The sequence below is a fragment of the Ranitomeya imitator genome, chromosome 5 (assembly GCF_032444005.1).
Source record: "Ranitomeya imitator isolate aRanImi1 chromosome 5, aRanImi1.pri, whole genome shotgun sequence".
In the NCBI taxonomy this organism is placed as follows: domain Eukaryota; kingdom Metazoa; phylum Chordata; class Amphibia; order Anura; family Dendrobatidae; genus Ranitomeya; species Ranitomeya imitator.
In genome coordinates, this window is record NC_091286.1 from 406,232,173 (window position 1) to 406,253,603 (window position 21,431).

The following is a 21,431-nucleotide window of genomic DNA, read 5'->3' on the forward strand; positions in this document are numbered from 1 at the left end:
GTCTGTAATTGTTAGTCTGTTTACTGTAAGTGATATCTGTAACTTGTGTGTAACCCCTTCTCATGTACAGCACCATGGAATCAATGGTGCTATATAAATAAATAATAATAATAATATACATTAGCAATATTTTTTACATTTAGAATGACGATAACATTGGAAATATTTTTTTGTGTATAGTCAAGACCTGGCACTGCTTAAGGGGGTTGCTCGGTACAAATCAATAAATCTGCAGTCACTTTGTGTGCCGGCAGACTTGTGCATCTCCGAGCGCACACAATGTGCGTAGGGGAAATTTGCCGGTTTCTCACCCTGGACTGGAGGGGATATATGAGTTATACATACTCCCGGCCAGGGCCCATCTACATTTGTATTGAGCGAGGCCTCCCTCCATACTAGTGTATTGAGAGCGAGGATGCAGCCACTGGCCGGCAGTATGTTTAATTTGTACATGCCCTCTAGTCCCGGGGAAGAAGCTGGTGAATGCCCACATTCATAAGACTGCAGTCACACAAAAAAAAATGTAATTCTGGTGTTTTTAATTTTTTTCTCGTTACACCGTTTAGCGAGTAAATTTTTTTTTTATATTGATTGGGCGATTCTGAACGCTGCGATACCAAATATGTGTATGTGTTTTTTTTTTTTTTGTTTGTTTTTTTTTTGTTTGTTTTTTTTTTGAATGGGGCGAAAGGAGGGTGATTTGAACAATTATATATGTTTTTTTTTTTAAACATTTTTTAACTTTTGGCTGCTTCAGTAGTCTTCATGGGGAACCAGAAGCTGCCATAATTCGATCGGCTCTGCTACAGACAGGCGATGATCAGATTCTCTGTATGTAGCAGAATTACTCATCTGCTGAGTGCCGACCAGCAGACGGCGCTCATTGTAATCCGGCAGTGACAACAATAGAGGTTAGCTGGAGACCTCTGGTTGCCATGCCAACCCGCAATCACGTGACGGGGGTCGCCAATGGGCGGATTTCCGGCACGTTAAATGCCGCTGTCAGACTTTGACAGCCACATTCAATGGGTTAATAGCAGCGGGTGGTTCATGATTCCACCCACGGCGGTTACGGGCACCTGTCAGCTGTTCAAAACAGCTGACATGTGCCGAAAAGAGGTGGGCTTAGTGCCGGTGCCCACATCAAAGGGAGGGAGTCCCACATCTGCGTACATTTACGCCCAATGTTGAAAAGGGATTAAGACATAAAAGAGAGATTAAGAAAGAGGGGCACATACTGTGGCCTGGCAATTGGGATGGGATGGTTGTTTATCTCTGAGGTTGTTGAGTTTAGGAAAGGTGATTCGAGGTCCATTCTCGGAATGTAAAACACACAGCTGAATTTGTCTTAAGACCTCATTCAGAAATCTGTATATCAGTCTGAAACTGCAATGTAAGGACTTACAGCTGGTCACCTGACCCAAACTTGACAGTCTCTCATTTCTATGAGGTTGCTGAGTTTGGATCAGGAGTGCAGTGTCAGTCCAGGAATCACAGTCCATGCTGGGACCGTGATATACAAATGTCTAATTTAAGCCGTAGAGCACATTCACATTACGGGAACTCATTTTTGTCTTTATACTACTGAATGTTGGCCTCTGCACTGTGAGGGGAAAAAAAGGGACCATGGTGTATCAGAGGCCAGTTTTCGGGCGTGACTATTGCATAGAAATGGCTAACCATACCTGTGCCTGCCCAGTATGTGGACAAGTTTTACAACGGCCATCTGAACGTAGTATAAGAGAGTAGTAGATACTCGCCCTCTGACTCGCATTAACCTAACTGGAAGAACTCTGTAACAGCCAGTGATGACCCTTTATTAACTTATCTCTTTTTGGTCTCAATATGGTTTCTATGAATTCTTTGCTCAGAGTGTGGCTCACTCGCAAGAGTCTCTCAAAGTGGACTATGGCTCAAGGTTAAAAAAAAAATAGTTGAGGGCCACTGATCTTCAGCCCATGGATCTTAACAGCTCATTTACTTATTAATAAAAATGTCAATTTGTGTTGGCTAAGGCATTTTATGAAACTTTCTATGATCTGGATGTCCATATACATGGCTTTGGAGGGTTGATCCTACTCACAGATTCCCTTCAGCTTCGGTATCCTGGTATTTACTGCTCGAGTCTACGGTTCTCTGCCATTAGCAGGTAGTTACAGTAGTATCCAGTTATGGAGAAGAAATGCATACAGTGGCACTCGCATGTCTTACAGCAATGTCTGTACTCTATGAACACATTACATTATGCAAAGAATTGTCCGATGGTGGTGCCTCATCAAAGCATGTTCAGACATGAAATGGGCATGAGCCAGTCCTGTGCATGCTGGTACCCGTTTATGGAATAATAAAAAAGCTGCTGGATGTAAGTGTCGCTGTATTAATTTCTATTTTTCAAAGAAAAAAAACACAGCTGAGGGCCACTTGTACACATTTTCCACTGTGGATTTAGCCTCAACAAAATCTGTGTGTTGATATAGATTTGCCCTAGTTTTACCACCTGCATTAGAGGGTGAAATCGTTGGTAATGATGTGCAGCATGTATTAGCAGGCTGCAGTTTTAAATCCACCCCACCCTCTGCTTACTTTCTATTGCACATATTTTCTGTAGTATATGGATGAGTTTTGGTAAAATCTCCTTAGTTAATATAGAGTTTCTGTTTTTTTTTCTCAGGGGTGATAAATGGGCTTTGATGGACAAGACAGAAAGTTCCCGATTTTTATCTCAAATTCAAGATGGAGAATTCTGGGTTGAAAAAGAAGAATTTTTCAGAGAATTTAGTGAGGTCACAGTGTCATTTCCTGTCATTGAGAAAGATAATATTCAAAGTATCTGGACTGGTGAGTGCAGGTAAATTGTGCATATTTTACCTTGAGATTATGAGCACATGTGTAGATCAGGCATGGCACTGACTGGGCGAATATTCCAGGTAATATCACACATGCTCTTCTCACAATTGTCAGAGCTCTGTTCTTCTACGTCAGTATGCATTACACTCCAAAGCTCCCTCTAGTGGTGACTGAACAAGTTGTAATGTCATTTATTTAGTCTTCACAGGAAATAGAAAGCTGTTAATACAAAGATCTAACTGAGCTTTGTCCTTATAGAAATGCAGTATGAAAGTTGATACTGAATTTTTGCCCTATTTTAAATAAAAATTGTATATGTACGAAGAGGAATGGTCACATTATTTAAGGTGGATGAACATATTTGTTAGCCAGCAACTGTAATGCATTGCACATACCTCATTTGTAAGTAGAAGATGCAATCAACCAGATACTGCTTTTTGAACAAACGTTTTAAAAAGGGTCATCCTTTATTTTTAGACTTATATTTCCTACTTTCGAGATAGGTTATCCGTATGCAATCGATGCGGGTCTGACGCCCCTCACCTTCACCATTCATCTGTTATCTTCTCCAACAGATGACTGTGTGCAGAGTGTAAGGCTACTGTCACACTTCCGTCGGTACGGGGCCGTCGCAAACCGTCGGCCCGCCGTACAGACAGACGTTGTGTTAAATTTAGCACAACGTGGACAGAGTATGCAGTTTTACAACGAATCTGCTGCCTATTGTGATGAGCAGGGAGGAGGGGGCGGAGTTTCGGCCACGCATGCACGGTCGAAAATGGCGGACACGTCGCACAGAAAAAGTTACATTGAACTTTTTTTGTGCGTCGCGTCCGCCAAAACACGGCGGATCCGTCGCACGATGGATGTGACGTGTGCCCATCCGTCGCTAATACAAGTCTATGGGCAAAAAACGCATCCTGCAAGCACATTTGCAGGATCCTTTTTTTTGCCCATAATGATGGATTGCGATGGAGGAAAAAAGACGGACGTGTGAAAGTAGCCTAACATCACCGCTCCACACGTATAATGGCTGTTGCCGTGTAGTGTACATCACATCCTGTTCATTAAGAGCTGATTTACAGTACTGTCATGGGAGATACCCGCTGTTTGGTGTAGGAAAGCTGGGTGTCAGATCTACAGCAGATCCACAGTTTATTCAACATTATGTCCACACTTAGCACTCTCAATCCACTTATCGATGGTCCTTGCTTTACATCCCCATAACAATAAGATCTGTCGGGTGGCCCACCTAATCTTTGCTTCAAGTAGCTTCAATATCACCCTGCATATATTTTTTTTTTTTTTATCTCTAGCTTGTAATTAAGACACGTTTATCTAGGCGCATGCTTAAATTTATTTTTTAATTATGTTTTTATTGTTTACTGTATGATGCTATTCAACAAGTACATGTAGTAGACGGAGATCGGCCTTTTTTCTGTTGGTTAAATTGTATACTGTTTATTCAACATTCCAGATGTAATATAAAATGTTCTTAACGTATTTTCACTCTTCACTACTAGTGTTTTCATATTTATCAATTATTACGTCATGCAAATATTTTATATTGTTGTTTGTTTTGTTTTGTTTTTTTTATTCTGTACATAGGCTCCCTGCTTTCTTACACACAACAGATTTATGGGTCTTGGATTAAGGGCCAGAATGCAGGTGGATCACGCAACAACACCAGCTTTCCTGATAACCCAAAGTTTTGGCTACGTTTAAAGGAGAAAAGCGAGATGTATTTAATCCTTATGCAAAGGCCAAGCTCTGAACTAGGAGCCTCCAGCAATATACGCTGCAACAGACACTTACAATGTGAGGCTTCAAAAAGAACCTTCCCAATTGCTGTGGGATTGCACATTTGGAAGGTAAATTTGGGTTTTCCACGCTTTGTGAACACTGGTAAATTTTTCTGGACGATGGAACAGTTATGATTCATGTAACCTAATTATTATTGGTAGCACTAATAATTATTTCAGTGCAAAATTGTCACTTATGTCTACTTTCAACCTTAAAAACTATGAATAAAAAATATTCATTCATCCAATTTCAACCTATAACCTAGCATGCTGATCCAGGGAAAGGCAAAAACCCAGTGAGGCAGATGTTAATTAGCTAATATTAGGGGAAAAATCCCTTCTTGATTCCACAAGTGGCAATCAGACTCATTACCTAGAGCAACGTCCTATCACACAATCTAGTACCCCTAACCAGTAACATTACATGTTCACCGAACGCCCCCTTCAGAGCTGCTGGCTTCACTGATTGGCTGCTGTGCTGTTGACGTGACATCTGCGCCATAACCAATGCTAGACAACCTATGCATAGACTCGCCATGTGAGTACAGCACTTTTTTTTTTTTTTTATCGATCCTGTGATTTCCATAATTCCAAATTTTTTCCTTCTGGGTGTTGCAGCTTCAGTGTTGATGAGTGCAGCAATTAAAGTAATTTTAGGTAAATTGTTCAAGCCGTTCATATAGGAAACTTTCTCTTTGGAACACTTTCCTGATCATTCAATGCACTTCTCGTATCTGTTCAAGATAGTGCTGTTGTGGTTTTGTCTTGTGTTTTTTTTTTTTTTTTTTTTTGGGGGGGGAGGGGGTACCTTTTTTCTATTAGGTTTTTATGATTATCACATCAAATATAAAACGCATAACATTTTTTCCCATCCCACACACCCTTCCAAAAAGTCTCCTCATGAGGGTGTGTACCCACGGTCAGAAATACTAGCTTTTTGGACACGGCGTATTTTCGTTGTGTTCTTCATTACAAGCTCTGTGATGGTATTTATAGAAATCGCATGCCCACTGTACTTCTATTTAACACTGCGTAAACTCACCCACGGCGCGGGTTTACAAGCTGCAACATGTTCATTTCTATAGCGGAGACACAGGTGTTTTTTTTTTTTTTAACTCTTCGACTGTAGTTTTCAGAAATATACAGACATCATTAGTCATTAACAAAAATTCTGTCCCATACTAAACTAATTTGGGGCCAAGCCAGAAATATAACCAATTGGACTCTAAGGCTGCAAATTTCTTTTCTTTCATTTCAAATGGATGAATTTTCTTTATCGCCTCTCATTGGGGGGCACAGGAACCATGGGTGTATGCTGCTGCCACTAGGAGGCTGACACTATGCAAATAAAAAAGTTAGCTCCTCCTCTGCAGTGTACACCCCACCGACTGGCATTATACTCTTCAGTTTAGCTTAGTGTCAGTAGGAGGTGAACACGGGTCTTTCATTAGACCCTTAATTACCTCAATGTGCATCGTTTCTTTTCAGGTTTTCCGGAAGGGATACAGGTCACACCTGTATTCCCACAAGCGGACTATGAGTATGGCGTGTACTGCCACCCCGTATCCTCATAGATCCCTCTCCAGGACCAAGAGCCTAGTACACAAGCGTGCTCAGAAGTCCGGTCCTGGCCCCGTCCCTCGCCCACCAGAGCCTGTCGGTTGGAGGAGACGAGGACGTCCATCACCAGCTCCTATGGACGTCTGATACCTTCCCAAGGTTAGTAGCAGACGACGTGGGATTTTACTAGGTGAGTATTCCTAAAGGGGTTCCCAGGATTCAGCGCGGGGTCATCGCTGCATTTGCAGCACTTTCCCCGTTCCCTGCGCGGTGGTTCTGTCTGGCGCCACGGCTTTTTTCTGCCAGCCGCGCTACCTTTCCTCCTGCAGCCAGCACCTTGCCCCACCGCATTCCTCCGGCGGTCGCCGTTCTTCCTTCAGGTCCCGGCTTCCCCCGGGGCCTGCTTGCGGCACACTCCTGCCTGCAGCCTTTCCCCCGGAAATTTAGGCCCCGGCTTTTCCGGGGCCTACTCCGGCGACACTTCACTGGCGGCAGCGCTCTCTCTCTTTCATGCGGCGGCTGCCGCGCCGCTCTAGCCGAGCAGCGTCTGCGCCGCGGGGTTTTTCCCGGCGGTCACCGGCTTCTAATTTAGGCCCCGGCTTTTCCCGGGGCCTACTTCCCATGCTGTGCTCCGCCCACTCCCTTTTTCATCGGGCGGGCTTTCTCCCGCCCGACAATCTGTGCCCTGTTTTCCCCACCCACCAGCGCCATCTCGGCTGGCTCCGCCCCTTCCTCCACGCCGCTGCTGGACACTCTGGGCAGGAGTTTTTTTCTGCATCGGGCCGCGCACCTTCGCCGGAGAACTCCGCAGAGCGCTCTTTTCTGGGGGCACAGCACACCATCTGCGCCGGAGATCCACAGCATCTTCCTCCAGGCCTGCAGCAACCTGGTATCCGTGTTTTTCGTCTGCCGTGAGTAGCTCTGCACTGCAGACTGACACCCCCCTCTGCCCCACTGTCCCCCAACCCGCTGGCATTTTCTTCAGGGACCTCTTCAAAATGTCTAACTCTAAAGGGGGCTGCTCTCGTCCTCCTACTTCTTCCTCTTCTGCCTTAGTCAAGTACTTTGCATGTTCGTCCTGTAACAGCAAACTTCCCTCAGGTCAGTCCTCTCCGCTCTGTCAGGCCTGCAGCAACCCGATTGTTCCCACCGCCCAGGATCTCCCGGCCGATCCGCCTGAGAGTGATACCCCCATCCCAGGCTGGGCTTCCTCTCTCTCACAATCGGTGGCCGATCTAACTCGGGTGTCTCAAACTTTGGTGTCCGTGCTGGATCGGTTACCCCTGCAGACCCCCGCAGTAGCCAGCGGGTCGCAGGAAGCTCCGTCCGAGCCCTCCATTGCTAGCCGCAAAAGGTCCAGACAGGAACGCCGGTCTGAGTCCTCTTCTCGCTCCACCTCCCCACTCTGTCCTCCTCTGCGGTCAGCGTCCTCCCGATCCTCCTCCCCTGAGTCAGGCGAGGCGTTCTCTGATGCGCCCTCGGAGGATATTTCGGAGCTGGATTCGAACCAAATCGCTAACATGAGGGATATGGTTCAGAATCTCATTGGAACGATAAATCTAACCTGTGGCATCAAGGAGTCCTCTATGGCAGGGGTCCCCAACTCCAGTCCTCAAGGCCCACGAACATGTCATGTTTTCAGGATTTCCTTAGTCTTGCCCAGGTAATAATTGCATCACCTGTGCAATGCAAAGGAAATCCTGAAAAAATGACCTGTTGGTGGGCCTTGAGGACTGGAGTTGGGGACCCCTGCTCTATGGAACCCGCAGATCAGGTGGTTTCGTTTAGACGGGCTAAACCACCTTCCAAGTTTTTTGCTCCTCACCCGGAATTCGAGGAGATTATGACCAGAGAAAGAGAGAACCCGAACAGACACTTTCAGAGAGGAAAGCGACTTGGCGTTTTATATCCCTTTTCTCCGGAGGTCACCGCTAATTGGACGGCTTCTCCTTCGGTGGATCCTCCGGTTTCCAGACTATCCACCAACACGGTCCTCCCACTGTCCGGCGGAGCATCTCTGAAGAATTCTAACGATAGGCATAGAATCTTTCGCGAAGTCAGCCTTTGAAGCGGCCTCAGCTTGTCTTTGCCCGTCCTTTGCTTCCACTTGGGTTTCAAAATCCATATCCAAATGGGCCAAACAGCTCCGTCAGGGCATTCTGAACAGGGTTCCTTCCGGACAGCTGGCGGAACTTGCCAACCAGTTTTCTCAGGCGGGTGAATATCTGGTCTCCGCCTCCCTGGACGCCGCGTCTTGTGCGGCTCAGGCGTCCAGCAAAGCGGTTGCCATCTGCCGGACCGTTTGGCTTAAGGCCTGGCAGGCGGATTTGGCCTCTAAAAAGTCCCTTACCAGCCTGCCTTTTCAGGGGTCTCGTCTTTTTGGTTCTAAGCTGGACCAAATCATTAAGGACGCTACAGGGGACACAAGCTCCCTTCTTCACCAGGCCAAGCCTCGTCGCCCCCCTCCAAGACGTCAATTTCGGTCTTTTCGTCGCTTCGCGGCATCAAACTCCTTATCACCAGCAGCAACAGAGGCCACAGGCACGTCAAGAGAAGAAGACGGTATACTTTAGGCCCACTCCTTCCTGGCGTCCTCGCTACTCCCAGGGTAGTTCCTCCAGGTCCAGGACTGGAAGAACCACCTCGGCCTGACTCTCGGCTAGTCGACAATCCACCTCCCCGGCTGGGCGGCCGTCTCCTCTTCTTCAGGGACGTCTGGATCTCCTCAGTAGAGGACGCATGGGTCAGGGAAGTTGTATCCTCGGGATACAAGATAGAGTTCGTTTCATGACCCCGGGATCGTTTTTTCGAATCCCGACCTCCAAGAGATCCCGCTCTAGTTCCGGGTTTACCAAGGTCTTTCTTCCCGAAGACGAGATCCATCCTTCGTCGGGACATACGCGTGCTCCAGGGCCCTCGGTCTCCCTCCTTCCGATTGGCCATGAAGGTTTTGGGGAGGATGGTAGCAACATTGGAAGCGATTCCCTTCGCCCAATTTCACTCGCGACCTCTTTAGCAAGCCATCCTGTCTCAGTGGAACAGGTCTGTCTTCTCCCTGGATCGCTCGATCCAACTCTCATGGTTCCTGTGTCCCCCAATGGAGGCTCCAAGAAACAGATTTTACGGTAAGCAACCAAAAATCCTGTTTTTCCATGCAGACCAACCAATTCAATTATGAGAACATATACACAATAAGACGTATTTAGAACAAAATAAATTTTATTATACAGAAAAAAAGGACAATACACCAAGATAAAAATAGCCACTGGTGTTTGGAAAACATCAGACTAGATCTGAGTGGCACCACATTGGGAAGAGGGCAAAATTACACAAATGAGTAAATGGCAGAAAGTAACGATGTTATACTAGGTAAAAACACCCATATATCCAAACAAGACAGTCTGAAATAATACATAGAACAAAAAACTTTTTTTCACCATAGCTACATCTATATATTAGAAACAAGATCACAGTATAAAGAGACTAATGATGATAAGACCGCCACATACTGCCAATAAATATCAAGGATACTACATAATAATGACAGATACCTTACCAATACCCAGATAATGGTGCCACTTCCCCTACGCGCGTTTCGGCGGCGTGCCTTCGTTAGGGGGAGTCTGATTATTGATTTTTTTGTGCGTTAGTGAGGTTTCTCTTTTGTTATTATCAACCAATTCAATTAGTCTATTTATTCTCTTCTTGAAGTGCAACTATTGTTGGACTATAAGTTTCCTGGCCATATACGATACAGGAAAGATATTTATCTTTATATCGTGTTAGCCAGTAGATATCTACTGGCCATATACAACATTCTGGCAATTGCCAATTTTATGGAATCAGAAGTTGGAACATAATCATCAACATGTCCCAAAATACAAACATAAGGGGTCAATTCTATGGAGCCTTCATATATGGCACTTGTCATATCTAAGATTGTTCTCCAGAATCTGAATTACGTGGTACAGGACCATGCCATATGTATTAATGAGGTTAATAGGGACTATTTTTTTTCTTATGAGGCTAAGAACTACCTGCCTGGCGCCAGCTCAGAGCTATCACAAACAACTCCTGCCAGTGATTCTGCTGCTTCACTGCAACAGAACAGCTCTTCCTCTTCCGGTTTGCTCTGTTGATGATGGTTGACTGCCGATGTCATGCTGAATGACAGCTGGGTTCCCAGCTCATATTGTGACTAATCTAAGCCAGCAGAGATTGGCGCCAGGCACAACAAGATTTTGGCTAATAGTCCTAGATAATCGCTTTCAAGGGACTCAGTCAGCATAAAAAGACTGTTCAAACCAAGTACAGGTGCATAGTGCATTATGTGTGGCCAAGCATTTAACTACACCATTCCACCTGCTTGTTTTTCCTATATATTCATCTCCCACTTCTTTGACTGACTTCTGTAGTTTGATAGCGCCAAGCAGGTGGGAAGGTGCACTTAAATGTTTGGCCGTTTTATGATGCACCAAGCCCCTGTGCTTGGTTTGAACAGTCATTGTGTGCTGATAGTCCTTTTAAGACTGCTTTGTGTGTCTTGCACCTGTTACACCTTCATGTAGAAAAAGAGATGTCCTATATAACCTATGCGGCAAATATATATGTGAGAGCCTATGTTACTAACTCAATGACAATTGTGGAACCTGGCTCCCCATCTCCTGCCATTAATTACTCTCTCTCTGGTATTCTAGAATATGTGTGTATGTATGTATGTATGTATGTATGTATGTATGTATGTATGTGTATATATATATATATATATATATATATATATATACAGTGGGGCAAAAAAGTATTTAGTCAGTCAGCAATAGTGCAAGTTCCACCACTTAAAAAGATGAGAGGCGTCTGTAATTTACATCATAGGTAGACCTCAACTATGGGAGACAAACTGAGAAAAAAAAATCCAGAAAATCACATTGTCTGTTTTTTTAACAATTTATTTGCATATTATGGTGGAAAATAAGTATTTGGTCAGAAACAAACAATCAAGATTTCTGGCTCTCACAGACCTGTAACTTCTTCTTTAATAGTCTCCTCTTTCCTCCACTCATTACCTGTAGTAATGGCACCTGTTTAAACTTGTTATCAGTATAAAAAGACACCTGTGCACACCCTCAAACAGTCTGACTCCAAACTCCACTATGGTGAAGACCAAAGAGCTGTCAACGGACACCAGAAACAAAATTGCAGCCCTGCATAAGGCTGGGAAGACTGAATCTGCAATAGCCAACCAGCTTGGAGTGAAGAAATCAACAGTGGGAGCAATAATTAGAAAATGGAAGACATACAAGACCACTGATAATCTCCCTCGATCTGGGGCTTCACGCAAAATCCCACCCCGTGGTGTCAGAATGATCACAAGAACGGTGAGCAAAAATCCCAGAACCACGCGGGGGGACCTAGTGAATGAACTGCAGAGAGCTGGGACCAATGTAACAAGGCCTACCATAAGTAACACACTACGCCACCATGGACTCAGATCCTGCAGTGCCAGACGTGTCCCACTGCTTAAGCCAGTACATGTCCGGGCCCGTCTGAAGTTTGCTAGAGAGCATTTGGATGATCCAGAGGAGTTTTAGGAGAATGTCCTATGGTCTGATGAAACCAAACTGGAACTGTTTGGTAGAAACACAACTTGTCGTGTTTGGAGGAAAAAGAATACTGAGTTGCATCCATCAAACACCATACCTACTGTAAAGCATGGTGGTGGAAACATCATGCTTTGGGGCTGTTTCTCTGCAAAGGGGCCAGGACGACTGATCCGGGTACATAAAAGAATGAATGGGGCCATGTATCGTGAGATTTTGAGTGCAAACCTCCTTCCATCAGCAAGGGCACTGAAGATGAAACGTGGCTGGGTCTTTCAACATGACAATGATCCAAAGCACACCGCCAGGGCAACGAAGGAGTGGCTTCGTAAGAAGCATTTCAAGGTCCTGGAGTGGCCTAGCCAGTCTCCAGATCTCAACCCTATAGAAAAACTTTGGAGGGAGTTGAAAGTCCGTGTTGCCAAGCGAAAAGCCAAAAACATCACTGCTCTAGAGGAGATCTGCATGGAGGAATGGGCCAACATACCAACAACAGTGTGTGGCAACCTTGTCAAGACTTACAGAAAACGTTTGACCTCTGTCATTGCCAACAAAGGATATATTACAAAGTATTGAGATGAAATTTCGTTTCTGACCAAATACTTATTTTCCACCATAATATGCAAATAAATTGTTAAAAAAACAGACAGTGATTTTCTGGATTTTTTTTTCTGTTTGTCTCCCATAGTTGAGGTCTACCCATGATGTAAATTACAGACGCCTCTCATCTTTTTAAGTGGTGGAACTTGCACTATTGCTGACTGACTAAATACTTTTTTGCCCCACTGTATATATATATATATATATATATATATATATATATATTATAGCAGCCACATAGCATATAGCAGAGGCCACGTAACACAGACAGCCACATAGTATATAGCACAGCCATGTTGTATATAGGAGCCACGTAGTATATAACACTGCCCACGTAGTATATAACACAGGCAACCGTGTAGTATATAACGCTGCCCACATAGTATAGAACACTACCCGCGTAGTATATAACACTGCCCACGAAGTATATAACACTGCCCACGAAGTATATAACACTGCGCACGTAGTATATAACACTGCTCACGTAGTATATAACACTGCGCTTTTGTGTCTTCAAGTTCTTTGGTGGTGTGAACAGGTTTCTACAGACTTGTTCACTGTGCAAGTAGCCCATGTGTTTTTGGTTCTAACACTGCGCGCGTAGTATATAACACTGCGCGCGTAGTATATAACACTGCGCGCGTAGTATATAACACTGCGCGCGTAGTATATAACACTGCGCGCGTAGTATATAACACTGCGCGCGTAGTATATAACACTGCGCGCGTAGTATATAACACTGCGCGCGTAGTATATAACACTGCGCGCGTAGTATATAACACTGCGCGCGTAGTATATAACACTGCGCGCGTAGTATATAACACTGCGCGCGTAGTATATAACACTGCGCGCGTAGTATATAACACTGCGCGCGTAGTATATAACACTGCGCGCGTAGTATATAACACTGCGCGCGTAGTATATAACACTGCGCGCGTAGTATATAACACTGCGCGCGTAGTATATAACACTGCGCGCGTAGTATATAACACTGCGCGCGTAGTATATAACACTGCGCGCGTAGTATATAACACTGCGCGCGTAGTATATAACACTGCGCGCGTAGTATATAACACTGCGCGCGTAGTATATAACACTGCGCGCGTAGTATATAACACTGCGCGCGTAGTATATAACACTGCGCGCGTAGTATATAACACTGCGCGCGTAGTATATAACACTGCGCGCGTAGTATATAACACTGCGCGCGTAGTATATAACACTGCGCGCGTAGTATATAACACTGCGCGCGTAGTATATAACACTGCGCGCGTAGTATATAACACTGCGCGCGTAGTATATAACACTGCGCGCGTAGTATATAACACTGCGCGCGTAGTATATAACACTGCGCGCGTAGTATATAACACTGCGCGCGTAGTATATAACACTGCGCGCGTAGTATATAACACTGCGCGCGTAGTATATAACACTGCGCGCGTAGTATATAACACTGCGCGCGTAGTATAGTCTCGCGAGACTGCAATGCAAGGCCCGGAGCGTCGCGATAAGCGGGAAAGGTGCCGGAAGGTGAGTATTTAATAATTTATTTTTTTTTAACATTAGATCTTTTTACTATTGATGCTTTATAGGCAGCATCAATAGTAAAAAGTTGGTCACACAGGGTTAATAGCAGCGTTAGCGGACTGCTTTACACCGCGGTGTAACGCAGCCATTAACTCTGTGTGAGCGCTGACTGGAGGGGAGTATGGAGGGGGCACTGACAGAGAATAGGAAGGGGCAATTTTGTGGCCGAACTGTGCCCGTCGAACTGTGCCCGTCGCTGATTGTTCGCGGCCTGATGGCCGCGACCAATCAGCAACGTGGGATTTCCGTGACAGAAAGACAGACAGACGAAAGTGCCCCTTAGACGATTATATATATGGATATATATATATAGTTTTCACATATATATATGTGAGTTTTCTCGCAACCATAGACTCATTGGCGATTCTCGGACGATATACGGTGCAAATCGCAGCATGCTGCAATTTCTCTCCTACGTATAATTCGGCAAAAATAAACAACGGATGATGGGAGCTGCCCCATAGATTAACATTGGTTCGATTGCTATGCGATTTTTTTTTTTTTTTTTTTTTTTTATTGCATAGCACTCGTCAGTATTACGGTCTAGTGTGACTCCGGCCTTAAGGGAATCACAGGATCCACAGTCAGAGGAGCCGCCACGTCCAAGGGGAGCAACACAGACTTGTCACAGTTAATAGATAGTCCGGAAGAGCCCCAAATTTAGTGATGCTATGCATAGCCACCCTCAAAGACTCCTGTGCATCTTCCAGAAATAATAATACATCGTCCGTGTACAGGGCTCTCTTCTCTTCAGGACTTCCATATCTATATCCCTTTTTACCCTTATCTCTCCGTGCCGTCGCCAGAGGCTCTTTAGCAATCGCAAACAGCAGAGGAGACAAAGGGCACCCCTGTCTTGTTCCTCTACACAAGGGAAAAGAAGGCCATTCACCCGTACCCTAGCTCTTGGAGACGCGTATAACAGCTGGACCCAACTTATGAATTTTCTGCCAAAACACATAGCCCTCAGGACCGCCCACAAATACCTCCACTCCACACTATCAAACGCATTAGCGGCGTCCAGAGACACCACAACCCTCCAGCCCACATTATCTGCCTTTGCCTGCGTATTAAGAAGCTATCGCCTGAGGTCCACTCTCCCGGGATCCCATCCACCCCCGGGGCTTTATCTTTAGGCATAGAGGCCAATACGACATCAAACACAGCTGTTGTCTGAAAGCTGTAATTGGAGAAACACTGCTTTTTATTAATTTTTTTTTTTTTTTTTACAGGTCTGATCTTGCGTAACAACACTTTATAATAAGCTCTGCTTTTTACTTTTGTCATTGTCTATAGGTGGAAAAACGTCGCTTTAACCTTCAGAAGACCATTTTGACACCCCCTTTGGCTGGCACCTCCTCACACACTTATGATAGACAGCTGCATCTGCGGTGCGAGTTTTCTCCAGGATATCATCTGCTTATCCCCAGCACATTTCTCAGGGACACAGAAGGGGACTTCTTACTGCGTGTGCTTTCCAATGGACCCATCACACTCAGGTTACAGTGAGCTGCCCTTATAGCTCAGTATTACTCATGACATTGAGGTTTAATGGAAATGGAATTCAGATTATAAACATATTCTATTTTTGTCAGATGTTGTCCTTATACTTGTTAAAATTCTTAGTAAAAACAGATTGAACTTAAAACATTTAGGGCTTGTAAATTATATGGAAAACTTTCTCCTTGTATCTGTAGTACACTTCTTGATTTAGCAACTAATAGACTTTTTATAATATTTTAGTGTAACAATTTGTCATTTTTTACATTCAGTGAAATGACCTCCAATCAGCCGGTGGAGAGGGCAAGTAAAGATGCGATACCTGGAGTATGGGAAACACTGGAGCTTAAAGGAGAGTGGAAGAAGAGAAATAGCGCAGGAGGCAGCAGGAACTTTCCTTCTTACCATCGCAACCCAGCTATTTCTTTTTGTGTGCCTATTAATGCCCAACTGGTAAAGGTGGCCCTTCGCCAGCACAATCAGGAAAATCTGTGCCATGCCATTGGTTTCCATGTGTACTTGGTTAGTGTCATACTTTTAGTTTGTTACTGTCATATTACACATACAACTGTGAACAAAACTATTAAAGTCAGATTGTCTGATGTCATCTAAAAGAAATGGTGCTGACGCCCTTATTTAATTTTATTTTTTTAAACCGTTAAAAACCTCATGATTATATTATGCAGCTAGCTCTACACAACATTGTTTACATACTGTAAATTGGGGCTCAGTATATAGATCACTGATTCTCTACTTTCAGAGAAAATGAAAGCATTTCTCCATGGACATACACTCTTCTGTAAAATAGAGCATGTTTACTTCTCACACTATTGTTTTTTTATTAAAATATAGTTCTTTAGAGACCGAAAGTTGGGGATCACACACTACAGTATATATAGATTGGGTTCCAGTAACGCTTCTGTACTAATAAGTATTTTAAATGTATCTGAACTTTTTCATGTGTCTTTAGGCTCCAGTTGATGGTGGCCTCTCTCCATTTTTACAAGAACCATGTGCCGCCTGTATTCCACATAGTCACTCTTTAGAAGTGTCACAAATCTGTGATTTGGCCCCTGGACAATATTTTGTTGTGCCTTCAACTTATCTCCCAGACCAGGAAGGCAAATTCTCAATCTTTATCTCTACAAAGACCAAGAGGTGAGTACAATGTCCAGGACACCTCTTGCTTGTAAATTCCTTGTCCTATACAACACATGTTTTATATTTAAAGATTTCTTTAACTTTGTTTTTCTGTATTAACCTTTTGTATTTGTGCAGGAAACCTATCCAGAGTGAGGAGACACTAGGGCAGATCCTAAAAGAGGTTAGAAAATAAGTGCACCTTTTTAGCTCTGTTTTTTGGCAGGCATAAACTTCATTCCTTTTATAGAGTACCTATCAGCAAAAATCAAATGTTATTATGTATGTGTTTACTTGTTTTATATGGATACTGACTTTCAAAGCAGTATCGATCTAATAATCTTTGATTTATACACCTAATTTTGAATGGAATCACACTGCCATCTTGTGACTGACATAACTTATTGATTACTCTGCACCACACATGCTTCTAATGCACGTGTGTGGGCAGAAGAAACTGGAAGCACACTCCTGCTTAAAGGAACAGTGTTCTCATTTGACGTGTGTTCGCTGCCTTGATGCCCTAATTCAATGTCCACCACTGTCACACTGGCCTCTGCTTTGATTAGCATGTTCTCATACCAATTACAACACTGGTATAGCAGTCATTGACACTTGAAGTGGTGCTCAAAGGCAGAGAAAGAAAGTACTTACTCCTGGAGACTCGTCTCCTGAAGTGATGTCCTTGGCAGCTGCGCGTACAATATCAGTCCCTCTGCGGTCTTTCTGCACTAAGCAGACGTCTGGAATGGTGACCTGAAAAAAAATGAAGAAGTCTTCTCTTCGATGTTGTCATAAGAAGCGTTGGCTCGAGTTTGCAAAAAAGTATGAAAAGTAGATAATAGAAGATTGGAAATGGGTAATTTGAAGCATTGGGACAAAAGTCAATAGACTGGGCTCTGATAGGTGAAATTGGTTCTGGAGGAAACAAAGGAAAAGGAGGCGAATGGATCAAGAAATTGAAAAAACTGTCAATTTTGGTGGAGGAGGCCCGATATGGAGTTGTTTCACAGCCAAAGGTATTGGATACTTGACCAGGATATATGGTGGTCTCAATGCTGCGCTATATGTGAGTATCCTACAAAATGAGTTACTTCGTACACTTGAGTGCTATGAGTATGAAAAGGACGACGACCCAAAGCATACTTTGAGATTTGCGAATTAAAGGTTGAATGACCAAAAAGTAGAGGTGCTGGATTGGCCCCACAGTACCAGACATACACATATATATATATATATATATATATATAATCTAGGCGAGTCAACCACTAAGCACCAACTTTGGGATCAGATTTTGGTTAAGACTTGTTTGAATCTGAATGAGAGCATACCCAGATGGATTGTCAGTTTTGAAAGCCAAGATGGATTTACAAAATATTAACAAAGTAATAAAAATGCTAATTTTTAGGAGCAAAACAATAGCACTGCAGTGACATGAAAAGAACCTGCATAACTAATCATATGCTAAATAGTTGCAAGTCCAAATTTATTTGAGACAGCCAGGATTGTCGATTAAAATGATGGTAATCTGACATTAAAAGTAGTAGTAGATGGTGAGATGTGGAGCTTGAAAGTCGAAAGTTCTAAGCAGTTACCCGTGTGTTTGTGTGTGCGTATACATACATACACATATATATACAGTCATGGCCAAAAGTATTGACACACCTGCAATTCTGTCAGATAATACTCATTTTCTTCCTGAAAATGATTGCAAACACAAATTATTTGGTATTATCTTCATTTAATTTGTCTTAAATGAAAAAACACAAAAATAATTGCCCTAAAGCCAAATTGGATATAATTCCACACCAAACATAAAAAAGGGGGTGGACAAAAGTATTGGCACTGTTCGAAAAATCATGTGATGCTTCTCTAATTTGTGTAATTAACAGCACCTGTAACTTACCTGTTGCACCTAACAGGTGTTGGCAATAACTAAATCGCACTTGCAGCCAGTTGACATGGATTAAAGTTGACTCAACCTCTGTCCTGTGTCCTTGTGTGTACCACATTGAGCATGGAGAAAAGAAAGAAGGCCAAAGAACTGTCTGAGGACTTGAGAAACCAAATTGTGAGGAAGCATGAGCAATCTCAAGGCTACAAGTCCATCTCCAAAGACCTGAATGTTCCTGTGTCTACCGTGCGCAGTGTCATCAAGAAGTTTAAAGCCCATGGCACTGTGATGTGGACGGAAAAGAAAAATTGAGAAGAGATTTCAACGCAAGATTGTGCGGATGTTGGATAAAGAACCTCGACTAACATCCAAATAAGTCCGAGGGTACAACAGTGTCAACCCGTACTATCCGTCGGCATCTGAATGAAAAGGGACTGTATGGTAGGAGACCCAGGAAGACCCCACTTCTTACCCCGAGACATAAAAAAGCCAGGCTGGAGTTTGCCAAAACTCACCTTAAAAAGCCTAAAACGTTTTGGAAGAATGTTCTCTGGTCAGATAAGACAAAAGCAGAGCTTTTTGGGCAAAGACATCAACATAGAGTTTACAGAAGAAAATAAAAAGGCATTCAAAGAAAAGAACACTGTCCCCACAGTCAAACATGGCGGAGGATCCCTGATGTTTTGGGGTTGCTTTGCTGCCTCTGGCACTGGACTGCTTGACCGTGTGCATGGCATTATGAAATCTGAAGACTATCAACAAATTTTGCAGCATAATGTAGAGCCCAGTGTGAGAAAGCTGGGTCTCCCTCAGAGGTCATGGGTCTTCCAGCAGGACAATGACCCAAAACACACTTCAGAAAGCACTAGAAAATGGTTTGAGAGAAAGCACTGGAGACTTCTATGGTGGCCAGCAATGAGTCCAGACCTGAATTCCATAGAACACCTGTGGAGAGATCTAAAAATGGCAGTTTGGAGAAGGCACCCTTCAAATATCAGGGACCTGGAGCAGTTTGCCAAAGAAGAATGGTCTAAAATTCCAGCAGAGCATTGTAAGAATCTCATTGATGGTTACCGAAAGCGGTTGGTCGCAGTTATTTTGGCTAAAGGTTGTGCAACCAAGTATTAGGCTGAGGGTGCTAATACTTTTGTCTGGCCCATTTTTGGAGTTTTGTGTGAAATGATCAATGTTTTACTTTTTGCTTCATTCTCTTTTGTGTTTTTTCATTTAAGACAAATTAAATGAAGATAATAATACCAAAGAATCTGTGATTGCAATAATTTTCAGGAAGAAAATGAGTATTGATCACTCACATGACCTGAAAGGTCCTTGAATTACATGTGTAAAAAGTTCTTTAGCTTTTTAGCTCTCCTGCAGCCTCCATTCAGGTTTCGATAAGCTTCCTGCCCTGATGGGCGCCAATCACGTAGATCAGTGTCAGACAATAGGAGAGATGACAGTGCTCTTTGTAATAGAGACGAACACGTTTCTTGTTAAAAAGTGCCTCTTAAAGTCTGAAAAATACGGTGTATAAACCATAGGAAAAACATCTATCACTCATCTCTGATCTGTTTGTCTGGTTCTCCACCAAGTATATAGCAATTGTATAGCAATAAAACCCCAAAATTACAATTTGTTGTTGCTTGTATATATATTTATTACTTTCTTTTTCTTTCTTTGATTTCTAGGTTTCTGTTATATCACTGATGAAGTAAAAGTTGAAAAATCCATTTGAGGATGTGTTTCTTTTTTTTTTTTTGGTAAAAAAAAAAATTCAATCTGTTTTTAAAAGACCTACCTGTCAACATTTTTGTAAACTGACAAAACAGGGTATTAAACTGATCATATGATTTGGTACTAACCCAAAATCTGAGGTGATACTGCCACTAATAATGTACAACATAAGCTGCTATTAAAAATGGTATTTTTTTTGCCTGTTCCTATGTTGTATACTTTGAGTACTGTAAATCTGAAATGTGTACTGTGACCGTACAGTAAAATAAACTATATTTTTCTATGTGGCCTGCTATGATTTTTCACTCGCTTTAATTGATATAATTTAGTGAAGGGTAGTGTTTATATCCCCCCCAAAAAATGTTTGCAGTCTTGTAAACTGTTTGAGGAATAAGGATGTCCCTTTTTCCTGTCCCTATGGGGCATGAGGAGGCCATCTTGTGGTGTTCTTTGGCTGTCAACAGGAACTGTCTTACATACCTTTAGGCTGCGCAGCTCTGACCTTCACCTCTGGTAGTTGCTCCTTTCTCCTCTGGAAACAGAACCTAACTGCTCTTCCTGTGCCTCCAGGTAAAGTAGAGAGGTTGTGATCTGGGGATCCTCCCTCAGCTCAGCCCCTCCCCTCTCTGGATCCGGCGTGCGAATACCGAAAGTGACATCACTGGTCCTTCACCGTCACTTCCAGTTGCGTTCCATGGTGGATGTGTATTTTTTTGATGGTAATAAATAATACATTTTAAAAAAGTTGCACTCTGTAGTGCTACGTTGCAGTCTTTAGTATTACAGAGTGCAACTTCTTTTGTTTATTGTATATGGAGATAGTTCCTCCTAGTATACACCTGTTCACATTAGCTTGGAAGTCCCATTAAGTCTTTAGCACTCCACCCTCCAGCATGTGGTGGTTTTTAATTGCAACAGGATTCTACCTGTTATGGACCTGGTGGTTAGGAGCACCCGGAACAACCTGATGGTTAAACTCACACAGGACAAGCTCTGGGAAGTGGGAGCTCTGCTGACCGCAACCCCTAATCCTATCACACAACTAGAAATAGCCGTGGAGCGTACCTAACACTGCCTAGATGCCTCTTCACAGTCTAAGAGCTAACTAGCCCTAAAGAAGAAAATAAAGCCTACCTTGCCTCAGAGAAATTCCCCAAAGGAAAAGGCAGC

The 21,431-nt window shown here is 43.4% G+C and overlaps 1 protein-coding gene across 1 annotated transcript in view; it reads left to right on the forward strand.

Annotated features, from left to right (window-relative positions):
• CAPN10 (calpain 10) overlaps positions 1 to 20,544 on the forward strand; it is a 39,942-nt gene extending 19,398 nt beyond the window's left edge. Inside the window, exons 6-12 of the mRNA XM_069726987.1 lie at positions 2,672 to 2,838; positions 4,456 to 4,718; positions 15,290 to 15,492; positions 15,766 to 16,015; positions 16,464 to 16,651; positions 16,772 to 16,817; positions 20,216 to 20,544. Coding sequence (XP_069583088.1) covers positions 2,672 to 2,838; positions 4,456 to 4,718; positions 15,290 to 15,492; positions 15,766 to 16,015; positions 16,464 to 16,651; positions 16,772 to 16,817; positions 20,216 to 20,242 — 1,144 coding nt within the window. The 3' untranslated portion in view covers positions 20,243 to 20,544. The remainder of the gene's footprint in view (positions 1 to 2,671; positions 2,839 to 4,455; positions 4,719 to 15,289; positions 15,493 to 15,765; positions 16,016 to 16,463; positions 16,652 to 16,771; positions 16,818 to 20,215) is intronic.
• Positions 20,545 to 21,431: the final 887 nt, after the last annotated feature.